This window comes from Balaenoptera acutorostrata, chromosome 16 (assembly GCF_949987535.1).
Source record: "Balaenoptera acutorostrata chromosome 16, mBalAcu1.1, whole genome shotgun sequence".
Classification (NCBI taxonomy): domain Eukaryota; kingdom Metazoa; phylum Chordata; class Mammalia; order Artiodactyla; family Balaenopteridae; genus Balaenoptera; species Balaenoptera acutorostrata.
This window is the reverse complement of record NC_080079.1, coordinates 17032848-17052223: the sequence shown is the minus strand read 5'-3', so window position 1 is coordinate 17052223 and position 19376 is coordinate 17032848. Positions and strand designations below refer to the sequence as shown.

Genomic DNA, 19376 nt, shown 5'->3' with positions numbered 1-19376 from the left:
ATTTTATACATATCAGTGTATACATGTCAATCCCCATCTCCCAATTCATCCCACCACCACCACCACTTTCCCCCCTTGGTGTCCATATGTTTGTTCTCTACATCTGTCTCTCTATTTCTGCCCTGCAAACTGGTTCATCTGTACCATTTTTCTACGTTCCATATATATGCGTTAATATACCATATTTGTTTTTCTCCCTCTGACTTACTTCACTCTGTAGGACAGTCTCTAGATTCATCCACGTCTCTGCACATGACCCAATTTCGTTCCTTTTTATGGCTGAGTAATATTCCATTGTATATATGTACCACCTCTTCTTTATCCATTCGTCTGTCGATGGGCATTTATGTTGCTTCCATGACCTGGCTATTGTAAATAGTGCTGCAATGAACACTGGGGTACATGACTCTTTTTGAATTATGGTTTTCTCTGGGTATATGCCCAGTAGTGGGATTGCTGGGTCATATGGTAATTCTATTTTTAGTTTTTTAAGGAACCTCCATACCGTTCTCCATAGTGGCTGTATCAACTTACATTCCCACCAACAGTGCAAGAGTGTTCCCTTTTCTCCACACCCTCTCCAGCATTTACTGTTTGTAGATTTTTTGATGATGGCCATTCTGACTGGTGTGAGGTGATACCTCATTGTAGTTTTGATTTGCATTTCTCTAATAATTAGTGATGTTGAGCATTCTTTCATGTGTTTGTTGGCAATCTGTATATCTTCTTTGGAGAAATGTCTATTTAGGTCTTCTGCCCATTTTTGGATTGGGTTGTTTGTTTCTTTAATATTGAGCTGCATGAGCTGTTTATATATTTTGGAGATTAAGCCTTTGTCCATTGATTCGTTTGCAAATATTTTCTCCCATTCTGAGGGTTGTCTTTTCGTCTTGTTTATGGTTTCCTTTGCTGTGCAAAAGCTTTGAAGTTTCATTAGGTCCCACTTGTTTATTTTTGTTTTTATTTCCATTACTCTAGGAAGTGGATCAAAAAAGATCTTGCTGTGATTTATGTCAAAGAGTGTTCTTCCTATGTTTTCCTCTAAGAGTTTTATAGTGTCCGGTCTTACATTTAGGTCTCTAATCCATTTTGAGTTTATTTTTGTGTATGGTGTCAGGGAGTGTTCTAATTTCATTCTTTTACATGTAGCTGCCCAGTTTTCCCAGCACCACTTATTGAAGAGACTGTCTTTTCTCCATTGTATATCCTTGCCTCCTTTGTCATAGATTAGTTGACCATAGGTGTGTGGGTTTATCTCTGGGCTTTCTATCCTGTTCTGTTGATCTGTATTTCTGTTTTTGTGCCAGTACCATATTGTCTTGATTACTGTAGCTTTGTAGTATAGTCTGAAGTCAGGGAGTCTGACTCCTCCAGCTCTGTTTTTTTCCCTCAAGACTGCTTTGGCTATTTGGGGTCTTTTATGTATCCACACAAATTTTAAGATTTTTTTGTTCTAGTTCTGTGAAAAATGCCATTGGTAATTTGATAGGGATTGCATTGAATCTGTAGATTGCTTTGGATAGTATAGTCATTTTCACAATATTGATTCTTCCAATCCAAGAACATGGTATATCTCTCCATCTGTTGATATCATCTTTAATTTCTTTCATCAGTGTCTTATAGTTTTCTGCATACAGGTCTTTGTCTCCCTAGGTAGGTTTATTCCTAGGTATTTTATTCTTTTTGTTGCAGTGGTAAATGGGAGTGTTTCCTTAATTTCTCTTTCAGATTTTTCATCATTAGTGTATAGGAATGCAAGAGATTTCTGTGCATTAATTTTTGTGTGTGTGCATTAATTTTGTATCCTGCAACTTTACCAAATTCATTGATTAACTCTAGTAGTTTTCTGGTGGCATCTTTAGGATTCTCTATGTATAGTATCATGTCATCTGCAAACAGTGACAGTTTTACTTCTTCTTTTCCAATTTGTATTCCTTTTATTTCTTTTTCTTCTCTGATTGCCGTGGCTAGAACTTCCAAAACTATGTTGAATAATAGTGGCAAGAGTGGACATCCTTGTCTTGTTCCTGATCTTAAAGGAAATGCTTTCAGTTTTCACCATTGAGAATGATGTTGGCTGTGGGTTTGTCGTATATGGACTTTATTATGTTGATGTAGGTTCCCTCTATGCCCATTTTCTGGAGAGTTTTTATCATAAATCGGTGTTGAATTTTGTCAAAAGCTTTTTCTGCATCTATTGAGATGATCATATGGTTTTTCTCCTTCAATTTGTTAATATGGTGTATCATATTGATTGATTTGCATATATTGAAGAATCCTTGCATCCCTGGGATAAATCCCACTTGATCATGGTGTATGATCCTTTTAATGTGTTGTTGGATTCTGTTTGCTAGTATTTTGTTGAGGATTTTTGCATCTATATTCATCAGTGATATTGGTCTGTAATTTTCTTTTGTTGTAATATCTTTATCTGGTTTTGGTATCAGGGTGATGTTGACATCATAGAATAAGTTTGGGAGTGTTCTTTCCTCTGCAATTTTTGGGAAGAGTTTGAGAAGGATGGGTGTTAGCTCTTCTCTAAATGTTTGATAGAATTCACCTGTGAAGCCATCTGGTCCTGGACTTTTGTTTGTTGGAAGATTTTTAATCACAGTTTCAATTTCATTACTTGTGATTGGTTGGTCTGTTTGTATTTTCTATTTCTTCCTGGTTCAGTCTTGGAAGGTTATACTTTTCTAAGAATTTGTCCATTTCTTCCAGGTTGTCCATTTTATTGGCCTAGAGTTGCTTGTAGTAGTCTCTTAGGATGCTTTGTATTTCTGCGGTGTCTGTTGTAACTTCTCCTTTTTCATTTCTAATTTTATTGATTTGTGACTCCACCTTTTGGTGGGAGGAGCTGCAAAGGCACATTGCAAAAAGCATGGCCACAGGGAGAGGTGAAGAATCAGTCCCTTTTATTTCGTCAGATTGGCTCATACCACACCAGAGTGCCAATGTGGAACTTGAGGCTACCAGCTAGACTTGGCCACATCCAGCTCCCCTGCCTCTTCACTACCCTTTCATCTCCTTCCTTAGCTGGCTTTCTTCCCCCATCCACCCCGGACTCGAGGCTCCTTTGACTGGAGGCTGCATCCCACTCTTTTTTGTATAATTCTCCATTGTTCCCAAAGCCTTCCTGCACCTGGCATAATACTTGTCCCACTCTAGGTGCACAATACATGTTTCTTACATGGGCAATGGGATGAAGTACCAATAGAATAGAGAAGACAAAATAAGCTTTAAGTTTGGAGGTAGAGAAACCCTCCCAGGTGATTCTTCTAAAAAGCATTTTCAAAACATGTTGCAACCCACCCCAAATGTCAAGGATCTTGGTGCCTTCCCTTGCACAGTCTTCCAACTGGATGGCTTCTGACAATCTGGGGCCACTGAGCCTCTGCTGCTTCTATCCCACCTCAGCCAAGGGCCCTGGACCCTGGAGAATAGCAGGGACTTAATGCCTCACTTAGCAGGAATGTAACTCCAAGTCTATGTGTTTTATTCCCTCCTTAGCTTCACTGAGAGGGGAACAGACCTTGTAAATAGGGTTGGATTCAAATCAAAACCCTCCAACAGACATTTCACCCATCCTCCGTCATCTGGAAAAATCATACCATTCCATCTTTATGAAAAACATTCTCTCATTTCCGAATATCTGCAAAAGAAATGATTCTTAATGGTCTAACCAAGGTTATCCAGTCTGAACCTCGACTTGTGGGAATGATGGGAGAAATTACAGGAGCAATTCGAAGGCGCTTATCTATAAACACCTGTTGGAAAAACAAAAATCAATTCTCCAAAGAAAAAAGATAGAAAGAAATGGGGCAATCATCTCATTACCAAACTCATTGTCTCTTCCAAATGTCAGTTTGAAATCTTTCATGTCAAACTCAGAAAAACATTTTTTTCCCCTTACTTTCTCACCCTTTCTCTGCTTTATCATGCTAGATGGAAAGAAACTTTATTTGCTCCAGGAAGACAATGGCCTTATCTTCAACCTAGATCCTCATGCCTGGAAAGGTGGCCTCCTCTGAGAGCATTTTCATAGTGGGGAAAAGCAGCTCGGGAGAAATAATGAGGAAGCAAAGGGAGTCTTGACTTGACACTGTGATAAATGAGGTGAAACTTTGGCAAGGAACCAGAGTTGGCGTATTCAAAAAGGAAATAAAAAGATAGTTCCATTTTAATGGGAAATATAAAACAGCCATTGTGCAAAAGTCGATTTTTCAAAAGCCAAAGAGATAAAGACTATAAGGGAATGACTGAGAGACGAATAAGATAATGTGGTTGATAATCGGGCTTAGGTAAAGTGCCATCCTCCGGGCCATCGCTGGCTCCGTGGGAGTGCCTTTTCAAGTCGGCTATCTGCATTTGCTCCTGCCTCATTATCATATGCATCTCTGGACAGCTTCCTTACAGCTTCGACTTGCTGACTTGCCGTACTCCTGCCAGCTGGAGAGAGCAAAGTCAACCCAACTTTCTTCAAATCCCAAACTCCTCTCCATCAACCACAGAGCTATCAGCATCTTCCAAGGCCCCAGACAACAAAGAGCTTGAGGCTTACACACACCTGCTCTTCCTAGTGGACTGGTCTAGTGTAAGGTTTACAACCATGGGCAACGCCATATACTGCCCTTTCTTTCAGTAGGCAAGATCCGTGAACCTTCTCAAGGCTGTCCTTGGGCAATTCCTAATTAGCAGTCTGGATACGCAATGGGAATGATAGGACCCCTTTCCCAAGGGTAAGTGTGAATTATCTGAGGCAGTATGAGAGGCCTGCTGAAGCAGTTGAGAGAGTGCAATTTAAGGGATATATGGAGATAAACTGCCTTAGTTCATATGCTGTCATTTATTAGCTATGTGACCTTGGACAAGTTACTTAACCTCTTTTAGCCTCAGGTTTCTAAGCTTAAAGTAGAGATAACAATACATCTAGATTTTTATGAGAATGAAATGGGGTGGTTCATGTAAAATGCTTAGTCCAGAGCCTGGTACGTACTAAAGACTCAGTAAATATTAACAGTTACGATGATTCTATATAAATAACTCGGGAGTAGTTTGATGCTGAAGCTGAAAGAAAAGTGACAAGTTTCTTTGACTTTATTCAGCTAAGGTGACTGATAAAGTCCCACTGAGAAATTTCATTCACAGAACCACCCAACAAGGCACTCAAGTGCCACTGGATCTGACCCTGGGCAGATCTCATACAGGACCTTGGAGACTTCCTGCGCCCCAGTCATCTTCCTGCTATTTACAGGTGAGAAAACTGAGGCACGGAGAATACAATTGGCTTGTCCAAGGTCACGGTTAGTGAAAAGCCAGAACTTGTTGTCTTCTCCCCATTTCCAATCACGTGCTCTTGACCTTGCCAAATGCCAGAGCTGGCTCACTGGGTCACAACAGCCCCCTCAAATGAAATCTCACAATGCCTGACCCCTTCTATCTGCCCCGTCAGTGTCAGGAGCTGGAAAGACACATGAACCCTCCTTCAGGACCTAGAAATCTTTGGGAAAGGGGGTTTTCAGTGAAATAAAATGGTGACTTCTTTAGGTCTGATGATTAGGGTCTCTTCTGTCTTGTTCCCACATCTGTAGATTGGACTCTCGATCACTATGAGTACAGCCAAGAGTATTATGACCAGGAAGAGAACGCCAGCAGTGCTCTTGCCCATCCCGAGAACCCTGACTGGTACTACGCAGAGGACGGTCGGTACCAAAGCTGTTTGGGGGGTCCTCCTGGGGGGAGAGCAGCACACCTGGAGGGGAGTTTATGTGTGACCACATGCAAGGGCTCTCTCTTCTCTTCCTCTCTGACCAGCATCATAAAATAGGTATTAAAAAATTATTTAGACTGGCTTTTTTTTCAGTTAGAATTACATACTATGAATACTGGGGAGGTTCTTAGAGACCATCTCTCCCACTTTCAAATGACAGGTGAAGCAAGTGAGGCCAAGAGAGGAGCTGACTTAGCCAAGGTCACGCAGCAAGTTTGTACATCGTCATCCGGCTCTCCCGACACTGTGGGTTAGAGTCATGTTCAAAATCATCCCAGAGCTTTCATGACAGGTAGTCCTAATTATGCAGAAGAGTCGTCTTAGCATTAGGCATCGAACTGGAGCATTCACGAATTTGGCCTTGTGCTGTGCTGTGTTTTTTTTTTTTTCTCTTTTCACTCTTCAGAAGATTTGCACAGTTGTTATGTTGTGTGTGTGTGTGTGCGTGTGCGCGCGCTCACACAGGTGTGCTTCGGCCACATTTGTTTTTGTTTTTGTGGCTTCTTGAGACAGAAAGGAAAATGAGAAGCTGGGCCTAAGCAAAGCCATGTGACTAAATCAGTAGAAGTAATGGAAAGCACTTAGCAGCTGGAATAAAAGCTGTGTAACTGCGAAGTGGCCTGGAAGGCAGGGCCAAGATACGGGGCATCAGGGGAACATCAGAAGGGACCATCAAAACAAGAGCCAGGCCCAGGGATCCTAGTTCCTGAACCAAAGAACAATGTGTGTGAACAGAAGGATAAAGAATTCCCCAAGGGAAGATCCATTCAGACAACCATGAAAAGCCAAAGGCACAGATGAAATATGACAAAATCTAACTGAACAAGTAGTTGAAGAAAGATGAAGGCCACTGGGTCATTTCCTCCTCGCCGTCAATTCTTCTGTCCCCCTCTTGCCTTTGGTCTTCTTTCCTGATGTTCAGAAAGCTTGTGTTTCATTAGGGGTGGGTTTTCGTTCCCCACTCCTGACCTCCACCCCTGGGCACTGGGAGTAGGGGAGGTCTTCAGGCTTGTGAAATGCCTTCGGCATCAGAGACAGACCCCGTGGCACTCCCAGCGAGACTGGGAGGAGAGAGACACTGATGACGGGAAAGGGGAGTTACTCAACGAGAAAGGCCCCATCCAAAGCCAGGCTGAGGGAGACAGTCACGATTCCTTCTTGCCTCTCCTCTTACTAACCTGAACCCTCCCTCTGGTCTTGTGATGGCAGTTTTCCTGGCTCTTTAAGGGCAATGCGTGTTTCCCCCTTTCCCTGATCACTGGCTATGCAGTTCCTCTCTCATTTGGGGCAGGAGATGGAAATTCAATGAAGAGACAGGGGGCTTCTTGCCTGCTGTTCACTGCAACATTGACTTCCGCCCACGTGTTTTAGATCCGTGCCTGTCCAACCCCTGTGCACATGGTGGGGACTGCCTCATCAGCGGGGCCACATTCACCTGCAGCTGTCCAGCCCCTTTCTCTGGAAACAGGTGTCAGAATGGTGAGTGGACCTTCACTGGATCCAATCTTCCCTCCATGTTGAACAAGAGGCTGTTTCTCCTCCAATTCTAGGGGGTAAAGAAGGGTTCAGTAATCCCGTGAAAAGGCTGACGATCACACATATTATATTGTGCATAATAGATTCCTCAGCTTGGTCACAGGCAGCATCTCACTGAGTCCTCACCCTTACATGTTAGCTAGGACTAGTATGTCCATTCCACAGATGAGAACATTGAGGGTAAGAGGAGATAATAGCTGGGTTCTGACCAAGATGTGTTCTAAACTCAGGACTTGTTGTTTAGAGTGTTTAGACCAACTTCAACAGAGAAATGTTGTTCTCATATACAAGAGCAGGAAGGCTCTCAGGGCACATAAGGCTCAACCTTGTTAGAGAAAGGGAGCCCAGAGTGTACAGGGGACTTGCTCGTGGTCACACAGCTAATTAAGAGAAGAGCAGAAATTAGAGACCTGATGCCTGACTCCCAGCCCCACGCTCTCTGTTCCTGCCATCCTCACTCGTGGAGACTCTGATAAAAGGTGTGTCCACTTTTAGTGACCTACTGTGGGCATAACATGAGGCTATGTGATAAGGTATTGGGAATAGAATTCTTACGGGCTAATTGCACCCCTAGAGAGAACCTGGATTCTGTCGCATCTAGCAACCATCTAAGTGGGGTGGGGGAGGAAGTGAGGGTTTTATGGTTGACTTCTTTTCTCTGTGCCCTCTTCAGTTATTCCTACCATTTTCAATCCTACAAAGTCTTTCAATAAATTTTTCAGGATGGCTTGGGGTATCAGGCACAAACATAGTTACTGGGTTTATCCCTCAACTTCTTGGAAGAATGACAAAATTGTAAATGAAATATCAAACCAGCTATACAATGGAGAAACTCAAATTGCAGCTATCTTTTTTGGAAGGTGTAAAAATTATCAAGGTGTTTATAAAAATAGCATAATAAAGACTATGAGCCCTAGGAACCCATAAGGAACTGGGAAGCAATCATCCATGACCCAAGGATAAGAGAGAAGCCTTGTCTAGGAAGGTAGCATGATGTTTCAGAACCATGGACAGGGGGCACATGCTCTATCAGTCACCAATACCACCTCTCCCCACGCCCCCACACTCCCCTCCCAAACACTGTACTGTACAGGTACCTCTCAAAGTAAAATGTGCCCCAAATAATGTCCTGTAATTTGTCCCTACTTCTCTATTGGTCTCCTACAGTGCAAAACAAATGCAAGAACAACCCATGTGGCCGAGGAGACTGTCTCATTACTCGGAGTTCTCCTTACTACCGCTGTGCCTGTAAACACCCTTACAGGGGTGTAGACTGCTCCACAGGTAAGTGCTGGAGGCCTCTTCTATGCTAAGCTCTCTCTACCGTGGCTTGTGCCTGGGATGTCGATATCCTCCTGTGTGGAAGTCCAGATACATCCAATGTTTTGGTGGCATCCAAGATGGCCCTTTTAACTAGTACTTTTTAAGATTCATTACCCCTGGAAAGTCCAGTGAGAATTGACTTGTCTGTGTCTCTTCCCAACAAAAAAAATCATCTTGAAACTCACTTCATCTAGGAAGTAAGCCCTGGTCTTTTCCTAGAATGGGCCATGTATATTTATTGACTCACTGCTATGAGTCAGGCATTGTCTCAGGAGATTTACATTCTCTCTCACATTGTCCCCAAAACACTACAAGAAACAGTTTTACAGATGAAGAAATTGAAGTTCAGAGAGGTTAGCTAACTTGCTTATGGTCACACAGCTGTCAAAAGGCAGAGCTAAGTTTCGACCTAGTTCAGACTGGCCCCCAAATTCCTGCTCAGTCTATGCACCTTGTTTTTCCTTACTGAGCGACCCATCTACTTATATACTCTTTTTTGCTGGCCTCCATCATATTGCTTCATCCATGTTTGCTTATGTTCTTAAGGTTTGTGTGTATGTTTTCTTGCATGTCAGTGGGTCTCTCTTTCCCCTTTGGTGACCCATTTTTGTGAAAGGATGGACACCAGAATAGTGCCACCAATATCTCCTCACCAGCTCAGATGTAGCTGCAACTCCTTCTAAAGAGCCTTCCTGGACCCACTTCCTGTGTTCACAGTGGTTCCTGCATGCAGGCCAAATCCCTGTCAAAATGGCGGCACCTGCTCCCGGCATAGGCGGAGATCCAAGTTCACCTGTACCTGTCCTGACCAGTTCAAGGGGAGATTCTGTGAAATAGGTATGGGTCTATACCACCACTTCATCAGAAACTCAGGGACACAGGTGAGGCCTCTGGAATCCTTTATCTGTTTGCATTTTGTTGCCAGAACAGGGTTCAAGTCAATTCCCAAGCTCTGCTATTGCCTCAGCCTTCCAACCTAAGGGCGTAGGGTATGTCTAGCTCCATGTAGAGGAAGTAATAAGCTGGGATATAGTGCAGGCAAGTCAAACACTCCTGGGTATCCTTGGGCCTCAACTTACCTACCACTGGTTCTTGTTTGAGCCAAAATTAAAGAACTCAGCTCTCACCCCCACCCCCATGATATTCCATGTTTTTAAGCTGGGTTGAATGTGGAGCATTCAAACCACCTTATTTCTGGGAACTCGTAGTGAAACCTCAGGGTGATCAATACTCAGGCCCCATCCTCTCACCACCTGACATACCTGCCAAGTCCTTTCCAGGCATGGTACACCAGCTGGTCTCAGTTCTCACATTCCCAACTGCTCTCTCCAAGGTTCTGATGACTGCTATGTTGGTGATGGCTACTCTTACCGAGGGAAAGTGAGTAAGACAGTCAACCAGCACTCATGCCTTTACTGGAACTCCCACCTCCTCTTGAAGGAGAATTACAACACGTTTATGGAGGATGCTGAGGCCCATGGGATTGGGGAGCATAACTTCTGCAGGTAAAACTTACCCTCCTCCCTATGCTCCGTCTTGGCCCCTTGTCAATGTAAGGGTTTGTTTGTCCCTTCCCCCTGCTCCTAGTTTTCCTGGGCCAGCTTCGAAATCTTGGACCGGAACACTGAAACTCATCAGCTTTCTTTCTAGGAAGATTTTCCAACTCAGGATAGGTTAGGTTATGCTGCTGTAATGAACAACCCCCAAATCCCAGTGGCCTGAATACCTCCATGTTTATTTCTCATTAATGCTACGTGTGTCATGTAGGTTGGGTGTGGAGGTAGGGGGTAATCTTAGCTTCGCTTAGTTACTCAGATACACAGGAAGGGCTGGAACATGGAGCATGAGATTTTTACTAGCTCAGCCTAGAAGTGACACGTCATCTTAGCACACATATTTCATTGGCCAGAAATGGTCATATAGTCCCACATAACATCAAGGGATAAATGGAACTTCAAAGGAGGAAATGGAATGTTTGGTTAGCATTACGGTCTCTGACACAAGGATGTGCAGGTTTTCCCAAATAAGAATAATGCCATTTCTATCCCTGGTGATGACTAGTTACCTTCTTCCCCGTCTTCCTGACCGTTCTGTTGGCTTCCTCCCACTGCTTATTGTCTAACCAAGGCCAAGGACATGCATGGTCTGCATATAGAAACAGAGATTTTTTGTATGGCTTTAAACTGGTTCCATTAAGCAAGAGGATTTCCCTAGCACAAAACACAAGTTTCCTTCTACTTTCACTTACCTTGAGCTGTTCCCTCCATGGGACTGTCTTCAGGGTGAACCCCAGCAGCCTCTCTCAGAGAACTCCCATGCACAGAATTTGAAGGTTCGGGCAGAGGAGCCCTACTCTCACCATGTTTCTGTAGTTATTTCACTTTCCTGACAAAGAAGGATCTTCGACAAGGATCTCATTTATTTTCCTACAAACAATGTAATATGTCCCGTGGATCTGGCACAAAGCTCGTGAACTACTTCCTGGTTATTGAGATTCTCCTCTGGAAGTTAAGATTTGGCCCCAAAACTATAACCACCCTTATATGTCAAGGTTTGCTAACCTGTTGGAGGAATGGAATGGAATGTGGTCTCAGGGGGATGCAAGAGCTTGGTACTCTCTTACTCAAAGGATTTTTAATGAGGTCCAGCGGGTTCACCAAGCCTTGGCTCCGGCTTAGTTTGTTTTTTTATTTTAGAAACCCAGATGGAGACAAAAAGCCCTGGTGTTTCTTTAAAGTAAACAATGCAAAGGTGAAATGGGAGTACTGTGATGTCCCCGCCTGCTCAGAACTAGGTAAGACTGTGGCTGTCTGGAGGCCCGGGTAGTGGGGAGGTTGCAGAGCCATAGACAGATGTTCCTGGAATTCCCTCTCTGTCCTACCCCTGTCCTTCCACAACACCTGCTTTACCATTTGCCATCCCAGTGGCAACCCAACTGCCCAATCCTCTGCTCCCCTCTCGGGAGGTCGAGCAGACTTGGATACCTTTGTAAACTCAGGCTTCCTGACTCCCAGTCTGTGCACTCAGCAAATATTGATCGATTGCTTGCTGGATGCCAGGCGCTATGCCAGGCCTTCAGTGTACAGTGGTGATCAAACAGTGGCTGGGTCTCCACAGCCTCTCAGGATACAGCATGGACTGAATTCCAGCCTCACAGTCTTCCTGCCACGCTGCCTTAGCCCACCTCTCTACTCACGTCTGAAGCAATGCACCCTCCCTCTGCTCAATGGAATTACTTCCCTGGACAGTTTCATTTCTGTGCGTTTGCTCTTATGGTCACCTCTGTCTGTAATACTCTGTCCCATACCCACTCTTGTCCATATCCAACCATTCTTTGAGAATCAACCCAAATGACCACTCCTCCAGGAAGTCCTCCATGATTTACCAAGTGAAATATTCTCTCTCCCTTCTTACAAACCCCATGGAATAGATTGGGCACCATCCATGCAACACCTGTTGCTCTCTCCTTTGCATGACAGTTATATGTGCAAATGTCTTCTCTCCCCCACTCTACTTCATCTGAATATCTTCCCCTAGGCACCAAAAAAGCCTCCAAAATATATGTGTGCATTAACAAAGAGTTAAATGCATACCCAGAGATGGATTTATATATTTATACACACATTTTTTATTGAAGTATATTTGCTGTACAATATTATGTAAGTTACAGGTGTACACTACAGTGATTCACAATTTTTAAAGGTTGTACTACATTTATAGTTATAAAATATTGGCTATATCCCCCCATTGTACAATATATCCTTGTAGCTTATTTTATACCTAATAGTTCATACCTCTTAATCCCTACCCCTGTCTTGCCCCTCCCTCCTTCTGTCTTCCCACTGCTAACCACAAATTTGTTCTCTATATCTGTGAGTCTGCTTCTTTTTTTGGTCATATTCACTAATTTGTTGTATTTTTTAGATTCCACATATAAGTGATAAACATTTTTTATGTGTCTGTGTACATGTCAAAATAAGAAGGAAAAAGCAACATCTTCATCATTAATTCTATAGACTCGCTTTGTATTAATCAATGTATTCAACAAATGCTAACTGCACACGTGCCTATCCTATACGCACCAGTATAGTCTCTTAGCTCTGGACACTATTTAAGCTTCGGGATGCAGAGCCATGCCTCTGACAAGGTCCTTCTGAGGATCTGGAGGGAGGGTGAGAAGGGTGATTTATTTTTCTTGTGCTTCACAGATGTTGCCAACCCAGAGGGAAGCCTCACGGAGCCGCTGACCAAACTTCCCGAGTTTGACTCATGCGGGAGGACTGAGATAGCAGAGAGGAAGGTCAAGAGGATCTACGGCGGCTTTAAGAGCACAGCGGGCAAGCACCCATGGCAGGCGTCCCTGCAGACCTCGTTGCGACTGACCATCTCCATGCCCCAGGGCCATTTCTGTGGGGGGACACTGATCCACCCCTGCTGGGTGCTGACTGCCGCCCACTGCACCGAGTAGGTGCCTGCTGGGAGCAGAGGTTAGGGTGGCTGCAATCTCCAGGGGGGTTCTTCTCTTCCCATCTGAGCAGCATCTTGGCAACTCTGGCAGGACCTGGGGGTCGGATCTTGCTCCAAGGGTGAAAGGATGTTTCCTTACAACCAGGTAGAAGAGAGCTCCCATGTGTAGAATGCTCACCATGTGCATTACATGTGTTATGACATGCAAGCCTCCAAACTAGCTACTTAAAGACAAGCAGGAGAGTTCTTTAGCAAGACCATGATTACAGATGAGGATGCTGAGGCGTGAGAAGGTCAGGTCATCTGTCAAAGGTCACACAGCTCACCAGGACCAGAGCCAGGGTGTGGATCCAGTCTCTCAAATTCCAGGGCTAGTTCCTGATCATCTTACTTTCCCTTGTAGCTTAAAAGCCAAATATCTAAAAGTGGTGCTAGGGGACCAGGACCTGAAGAAGACAGAATTCCACGAGCAGAGCTTTGGGGTGGAGAAGATATTCAAGTACAGCCACTATGACGAAAGAGACGACATTCCCTACAACGACATTGGCAAGTCTCTTCTATCGTGGCTCTCCCGTGGGTCTTGTCCTGGGTGGATTTCTCTACTGATGGAAAGCTGAGGTTTGGTTCTAGAAGGTGCTCTTGTCTTTTTGGTCCCTCATAGACCCTGTAAGGTAGAGCATTTATTCCAGAGCTTTTTAGTTCTTAAAGGTCTGTGTTAGTGTCGCAGATAAATGTGCACAAGTTCTTAAATTGAGGGGAAGAGATGTGAGGAACATTGCGTTGTGGAGAGAGCTCAGCCTTGAATTAACAGCTGGCTCACCTCTCTAAGTTGCAATTCCCTCTTCTGTAGAACGGAGACACTGATGTACAAGTCTCCACTTCCTATGTGCTAAGTGACGTGATGCTCATGTATCCCCATGCACATCTGGCACCTGGTAGGCAATGATGGACTTAACCTGCCTGCTGCTTAGCTCTACCCCCTATTTCTCCATTCACAGACCTCTCACTCTTTCTGCTTCCTCAATATCTTTTTTTCCCCCTTAAAGCCTGTTTTTAAAAAAAGGATTCGAAGTAATTTAAAACTCAGCCCAAAGTGTTATTACTCCTCTGAATTGAAAGTTAAAAGAATGCAATGACCAAGGGAGTGTTCTTTTAGGTATCGGGAATGGGGCTTTGCTAGGTCCACCTTCCAATCAAGCTGAAGCTGATGCTTCTTTGACAGAGAGGGTATCACTGCCCGTTTCCCCTTTCTCTACCTAGCTTTGCTCAAGCTAAAGCCAGTGGATGGTCAGTGTGCTCTGGAATCCAAATATGTGAAAACTGTATGTTTGCCTGATGGTCCCTTTCCTCCTGGGACTGAGTGTCACATCTCCGGCTGGGGTGTTACAGAAACAGGTGAGGCTGGCCATGCATTCTCCTGAGGCCCAGGTGAGTTACATCCACCAGACAAGAAAGGGTTACACTCAACTGCCCTCCTGAACTAGATATCAGTGTTCTATTCAAAATGTATAAACAAAAGAAAGAGATTGCCCCATCTCTCAAGCTCCAGTTAAATCTCATCACCTTCAAGGAGTCTTCTCTGATCTCCATATCTGTCCTTGGCCCCAACTCTTAGATCTTTGACTTTCACCAAGCATTGATCCTGTATCCATGGAGAACTTTTTCCTTTCCTAGGTACATTGGAAAGAGGATAAATTAGAAAGAAGATGGATTTTGGAGTCAGACAGACTTGTATTAGGTTCTCAGCTTTGTCACTTGGACGGCTGAGTTTCAGTTTCCCAATAACATCCTAGGTTTGGAATCATGATAACAGGAGATGATAGAATTCTCCAGAGATATTCATTAAGTCAGCCCCTGGAGGGCAGGGGTCAGGTTTCATTCACCTTTGACTCTCCTACGGTGCTTTGGTCAAGGCTCTCTACATAGTAGCATTCTATAAATTTTTGTTAAATCAAGCTGTTGATTTATCTCTAGGATTTGGTCTGATCTTAAAAAGTAACCAAAGGGCTACTTTCCTTATAGTACTGACAAGATTATATCCTCTCATATATGAAATTCAGAAGTATATATCAAGTCTCTCTCAAATACTCAAAATAGATTTCTCTTCCCCCCAAATCTTGTTCTTAATAATGGAAAGCAAGAATCACTTTAAATAGGCCCATATTGAGGAAGAAAGTGAAGTGTAATATACAAATTTGTCAGAAGGCTTCTGGGAAAGATTTCTGATCGATAATTAGATTTAGGGTTAACCAGGAAACTTTTTGTAGCTAACTTCATTGGAGTCCATCTAAACCTTTCAGCATCATCGTGCTGACGAGAGCAGATTGAGCAGAACAGAGGTTCTTTAGGCAAGGAAAGGTCTGCTCTGGGAAGCAGGTACTCTAGGTGATCAACCAGGGCACTTCATGCGTCATGAAGGCTCTACTACATTCAGTCTTCTGCCAGGCATGGGAAATTAAAAATGGGTTTAAGACACCATCCCTGCTTGCCCAACCTCACCATCTAGTTGGGGAGACAGAGGAGGGCATAAATGATTCTGCTCCATGTGATAAGCACAGCATTGAAGGTCTGTAGAACCATCGTGAAGGCTGAAAGCAAAGAGCCCCCAGCCCTGAAAGATGAGGCTACTCTGCCCATCTCCTGGAAGAACCCTTTCTGCCGAGCTCAGGTCTGGTGGCTCTCTTCTGACTGCTGCTGGCTTCTGGTGGGGCACGTTCCAGCCTGGTCTGTACAGTGGCAACCTCTTTTCTCCGCCCCGCAGGAGAAGGGTCCCACCAGCTCCTGGATGCCAAAGTCAAGCTGATCAGCAACACCGTGTGCAACTCCCGCCAACTCTATGACCACATGATCGATGACAGTATGATTTGTGCAGGAAACCTCCAGAAGCCTGGGCAAGACTCCTGCCAGGTCAGAGACTCCAAATGGTACTTGAAGAAGGAGGGGCTGACAGGACCTTACACTGGGCACAGAGGGCCCTTAGAACCCTGGGCTGGGAGGTGGGTTCAGAGACCCACCTGCCATTAAGCTAAGGGGGACATGTCTGTCCTCTGGCAAATCTGAATCCACATCAAACCAGGACGACTCAGCATAATCACCATAGCAGTCACTTTGCCCACATTGTCCAACTTAATGCTCACAACCATCTGGTGAAGGGAATGTCATTATCACCGTTGTACAGATGCTTAGAGAAATCATCTTGGCCTGTAGCACCTGGGTGGCAAGTGGCAGAGCAGGAATTTGCTCCACTGTGTTTAAATGGCCTCAGCACCGGGCAGCTTGTCTGCAAATCCCAATAAGCAGGGAAGAGTCCCAAAGACCAGTGGTTGGAAGGAGAAAGATGAGACGCCAGAGAATTCACAATAATATTGACTAACCATTAGGATTTAAATGTGTGTGTGTGTGTGTGTGTGTGTGAAGGGGGAGGGCAATTTAACCCTAATAAACTAATTGGCTGAGTGGCTTCTCTGTGGCCAGGGCCAATTTAGAACCTGCCTGACACCTGCCCCCATATAGGACTTCGGAGGACCAGCATGGGCACATTCAAATCTGAGCTCCTCCCTACAAAGGGACCCAACAATGATCTCCCAGCCTTGAGCCCCCTTTGGGATGGGAAATCACAGTCACTCTCCCCAGGGTTTGTGGCTCTACTGTGACCCTCTGCCCCTTCCCAAGGAGCCACAGATATCCACCTACTCAAAGGAGGTGTGTGGGCAGATGAGAGTGCTTTTCCCTAAGTCCCTAGAAGACGAATAAGAAAACAGATTGTTCAATTCCCTAGATATTTCAAGGGCTTCCCTTGCAGGCTTTAAAAGCCGATGGTCATGGGTTTGAAACCTGCTTCTATCCTTTACTTTGTGACCTTTATCAATCACTGAATGGCTTAGTCAGCTCGGGCCTCTATAACAAATTACCTTAGACTTGGTGGCTGGCTTAAACAACAGACATTTATTTCTCAAAGTCCTGGAGGCTGGAAGTCTGAAATCAGGTGCCGGCATGGGCGGGTTCTGGTGAGGACCCTCTTCCAGGTTGCAGACTGCCAACTTCTCATTGTGTGCTCACATGGTGGAGAGAGAAAGCTAGTTCTCTCGGGTCTCCTCTATAAGGGCACTAATACCATGCATGAAGCCTCCACCCTCATGACCCAATCACTTCCCCAAAGCCCCACCTAATAACATCCCAGTGAGGATGAGGCTTCAGCATATGAATTTGGGGGCAGGGGGACATAAACATTCAACCCACTGCACCGAAATAATTCTCCAACCTCAGGTGTCTAATCTGTAAAATGGAAATAGTGTATCCATAAAATCAGCAGATTGTGGCTAAGATTGAAAGAGACAATTCATTAAAAAGCCTACCAGTCGTGGTGCGTAAGCAGCAGTGTGTGTGTGTGTGTGAGTGTGTGTGTGTGTGTGTGTGAGAGAGAGAGAGAGAGAGAGAGACGTCCTCATTCCTCTCCTCCTCACCATCTTCATCCCCTCCACCTTAACTGGGGGTTTAATATGAACCAGGCACTGTTCTATGTGCTTTACAAACATTAGTCCTCACAAGACCCTCAGCGTGGGGCAGGGGTTCTGTTGCTATCCACGGTTTACAGTGTGAGAAACCGAGGCCCCGTTGGCCAGCAGGCAGTAAGCCTGGTTTGGAGCCCAGCAGATCTAACTCCGTGGACCATGTTAAACATCAAGGCCATGCTGCCTCTGAGCCCCATCTTCCTTGCCATGTGTGTGCCCTTGTGGGCCCTGGAAGGGCTCTATCCAAACAGGGCACCTCTCAGCCTCCGCCAGATCCCTGCCGGAATGAGACGTTGAGGGCCCCTTGTAATACCTGTATCACTAAGAGTCATGGCGGGTCAGGAAGTAGGGCTGGCCCCGTGGCTTCTCTGACTCAGGAAGCCCTCACTGACTCAGGACGTAGGTTGGCATTTGTTTCTCTCCCTTCAGAGCACTGCGTCACATGAGGCATTGGAAGAGCCTTGTTGCTACTTTCCCCAGGACCCGCCAGCAGTCTCACCCCTCCCCCCCGGCACCCCCTCACGGAGGGTGGGGCTGTCTCTGAATGCATTCCTATTCACAAGGCTGACTCCTGCGTCTTTTTCCCCTAGGGTGACTCTGGAGGCCCTCTGACCTGTGAGAAGGATGGTACCTACTACGTCTATGGGATCGTGAGCTGGGGCCTGGAGTGTGGGAAGAAGCCAGGAGTCTACACCCAAGTGACCAAATTCCTGACTTGGATCAAAGCCACCATGGAAAGGGAGGCTAGCTTTTGAGGTGTCTTCCAAAGCTCACAGCCCATCCTCCTTAGCACCCAGCCAAGGCAAGGCCTCACGGGCGGCCGTGGACAGCCCCGGAAGCCTCCGAGTGTCCAGGCTCTAAGCAGAGACCACTGCTGCCCAGCCTGGGGTCCCCTGGACCAGCATGGCCACCACTGCCTCAGGCTCCCTCCTGGGAAACCCAGAAATGAGAGAATCAACCTGAAGTATATGACGTTTGCTTCCCTTCCAACAATTGTAGCTTCTAGAAAATCAGTGTTCATCGACTGCCTTCACCTCGGACATTTGCAAATGTGAGATTTCAGACGGCTTAGCGTCGGTGGGGGTCACCTTCACATCTTTATTCCTCATCCCAGACACTCAAGGCATGCAACAGGGCCACCCCACTTCTAGGCATCCGACAGGGGACCAAAATACAACATTCTCCGCCCACTTTCAGAGAGTTGTTATTTTAATAAAGGAGGATCGGAGCATGGGCTGGGGTGCTGTTTTCACAGTTGGCCGCAACTGAAGCCATGCCTCTGGCGTGCAAATTTCCTCTCCAGCTCCTCTCCCAAGAATCCCAGGTGGACGCCGCCCACTCACAACGGCAGGGCCTTCCTCCTTTTGACGTGAAGAATCTCGGTGGCATCTGGGTTCACATGCCCCCTCTGATCATCTCCGGTCTCTACAGCCTCCTGCCCCCCCTGCAGAAATCAGACACACCTCCCTGAGTTAAGATGAACCTCCTGCCCTGCTCCCATAGGACAAGCTGTCTAAAACGCTCGCCCTCCCCTTCCTTTTTCCCTCCTCCATCCTCCCCAAGAAGAAGGATCCTCAAGGCAAGAAAGAGAAAGAAGTAAAGCCAATCTCTCATTTAGACGTGGCATCTTTCTTCCGAACAAAGTAGGGTTCAAAACCCAGACTGTTGTAGCCAGCAAGTCCCTGACCCCTTCCATGAATGTAACGAGCAAGCAGTCAGCACAGCCGGGGCTGCCGCGGCTGCGATTGATGTAGGCCCGGCATGTTTGT

General features: G+C 45.5%; 2 protein-coding genes across 11 annotated transcripts in view; one reads left to right on the top strand and one right to left on the bottom strand.

Moving 5' to 3' along the window:
* Positions 1–18636, top strand: part of HABP2 (hyaluronan binding protein 2) — a 36640-nt gene extending 18004 nt beyond the window's left edge. Inside the window, exons 3-13 of the mRNA XM_007173113.2 lie at positions 5592–5702; positions 7142–7249; positions 8474–8590; positions 9347–9466; positions 9963–10134; positions 11326–11423; positions 12838–13093; positions 13500–13642; positions 14357–14491; positions 15858–16003; positions 18198–18636. Coding sequence (XP_007173175.1) covers positions 5592–5702; positions 7142–7249; positions 8474–8590; positions 9347–9466; positions 9963–10134; positions 11326–11423; positions 12838–13093; positions 13500–13642; positions 14357–14491; positions 15858–16003; positions 18198–18362 — 1571 coding nt within the window. The 3' untranslated portion in view covers positions 18363–18636. The remainder of the gene's footprint in view (positions 1–5591; positions 5703–7141; positions 7250–8473; positions 8591–9346; positions 9467–9962; positions 10135–11325; positions 11424–12837; positions 13094–13499; positions 13643–14356; positions 14492–15857; positions 16004–18197) is intronic.
* A 39-nt stretch (positions 18637–18675) lies between these two features.
* The window catches only part of NRAP (nebulin related anchoring protein), a 70332-nt gene continuing 69631 nt past the window's right edge, over positions 18676–19376 (bottom strand). For all 10 annotated transcript variants that reach the window (XM_057530424.1, XM_007173108.3, XM_057530421.1 and 7 more), the window contains one exon: positions 18676–19051. In XM_057530424.1, the coding sequence (XP_057386407.1) occupies positions 18947–19051 (105 nt within the window). In that variant the 3' untranslated portion in view covers positions 18676–18946. The remainder of the gene's footprint in view (positions 19052–19376) is intronic.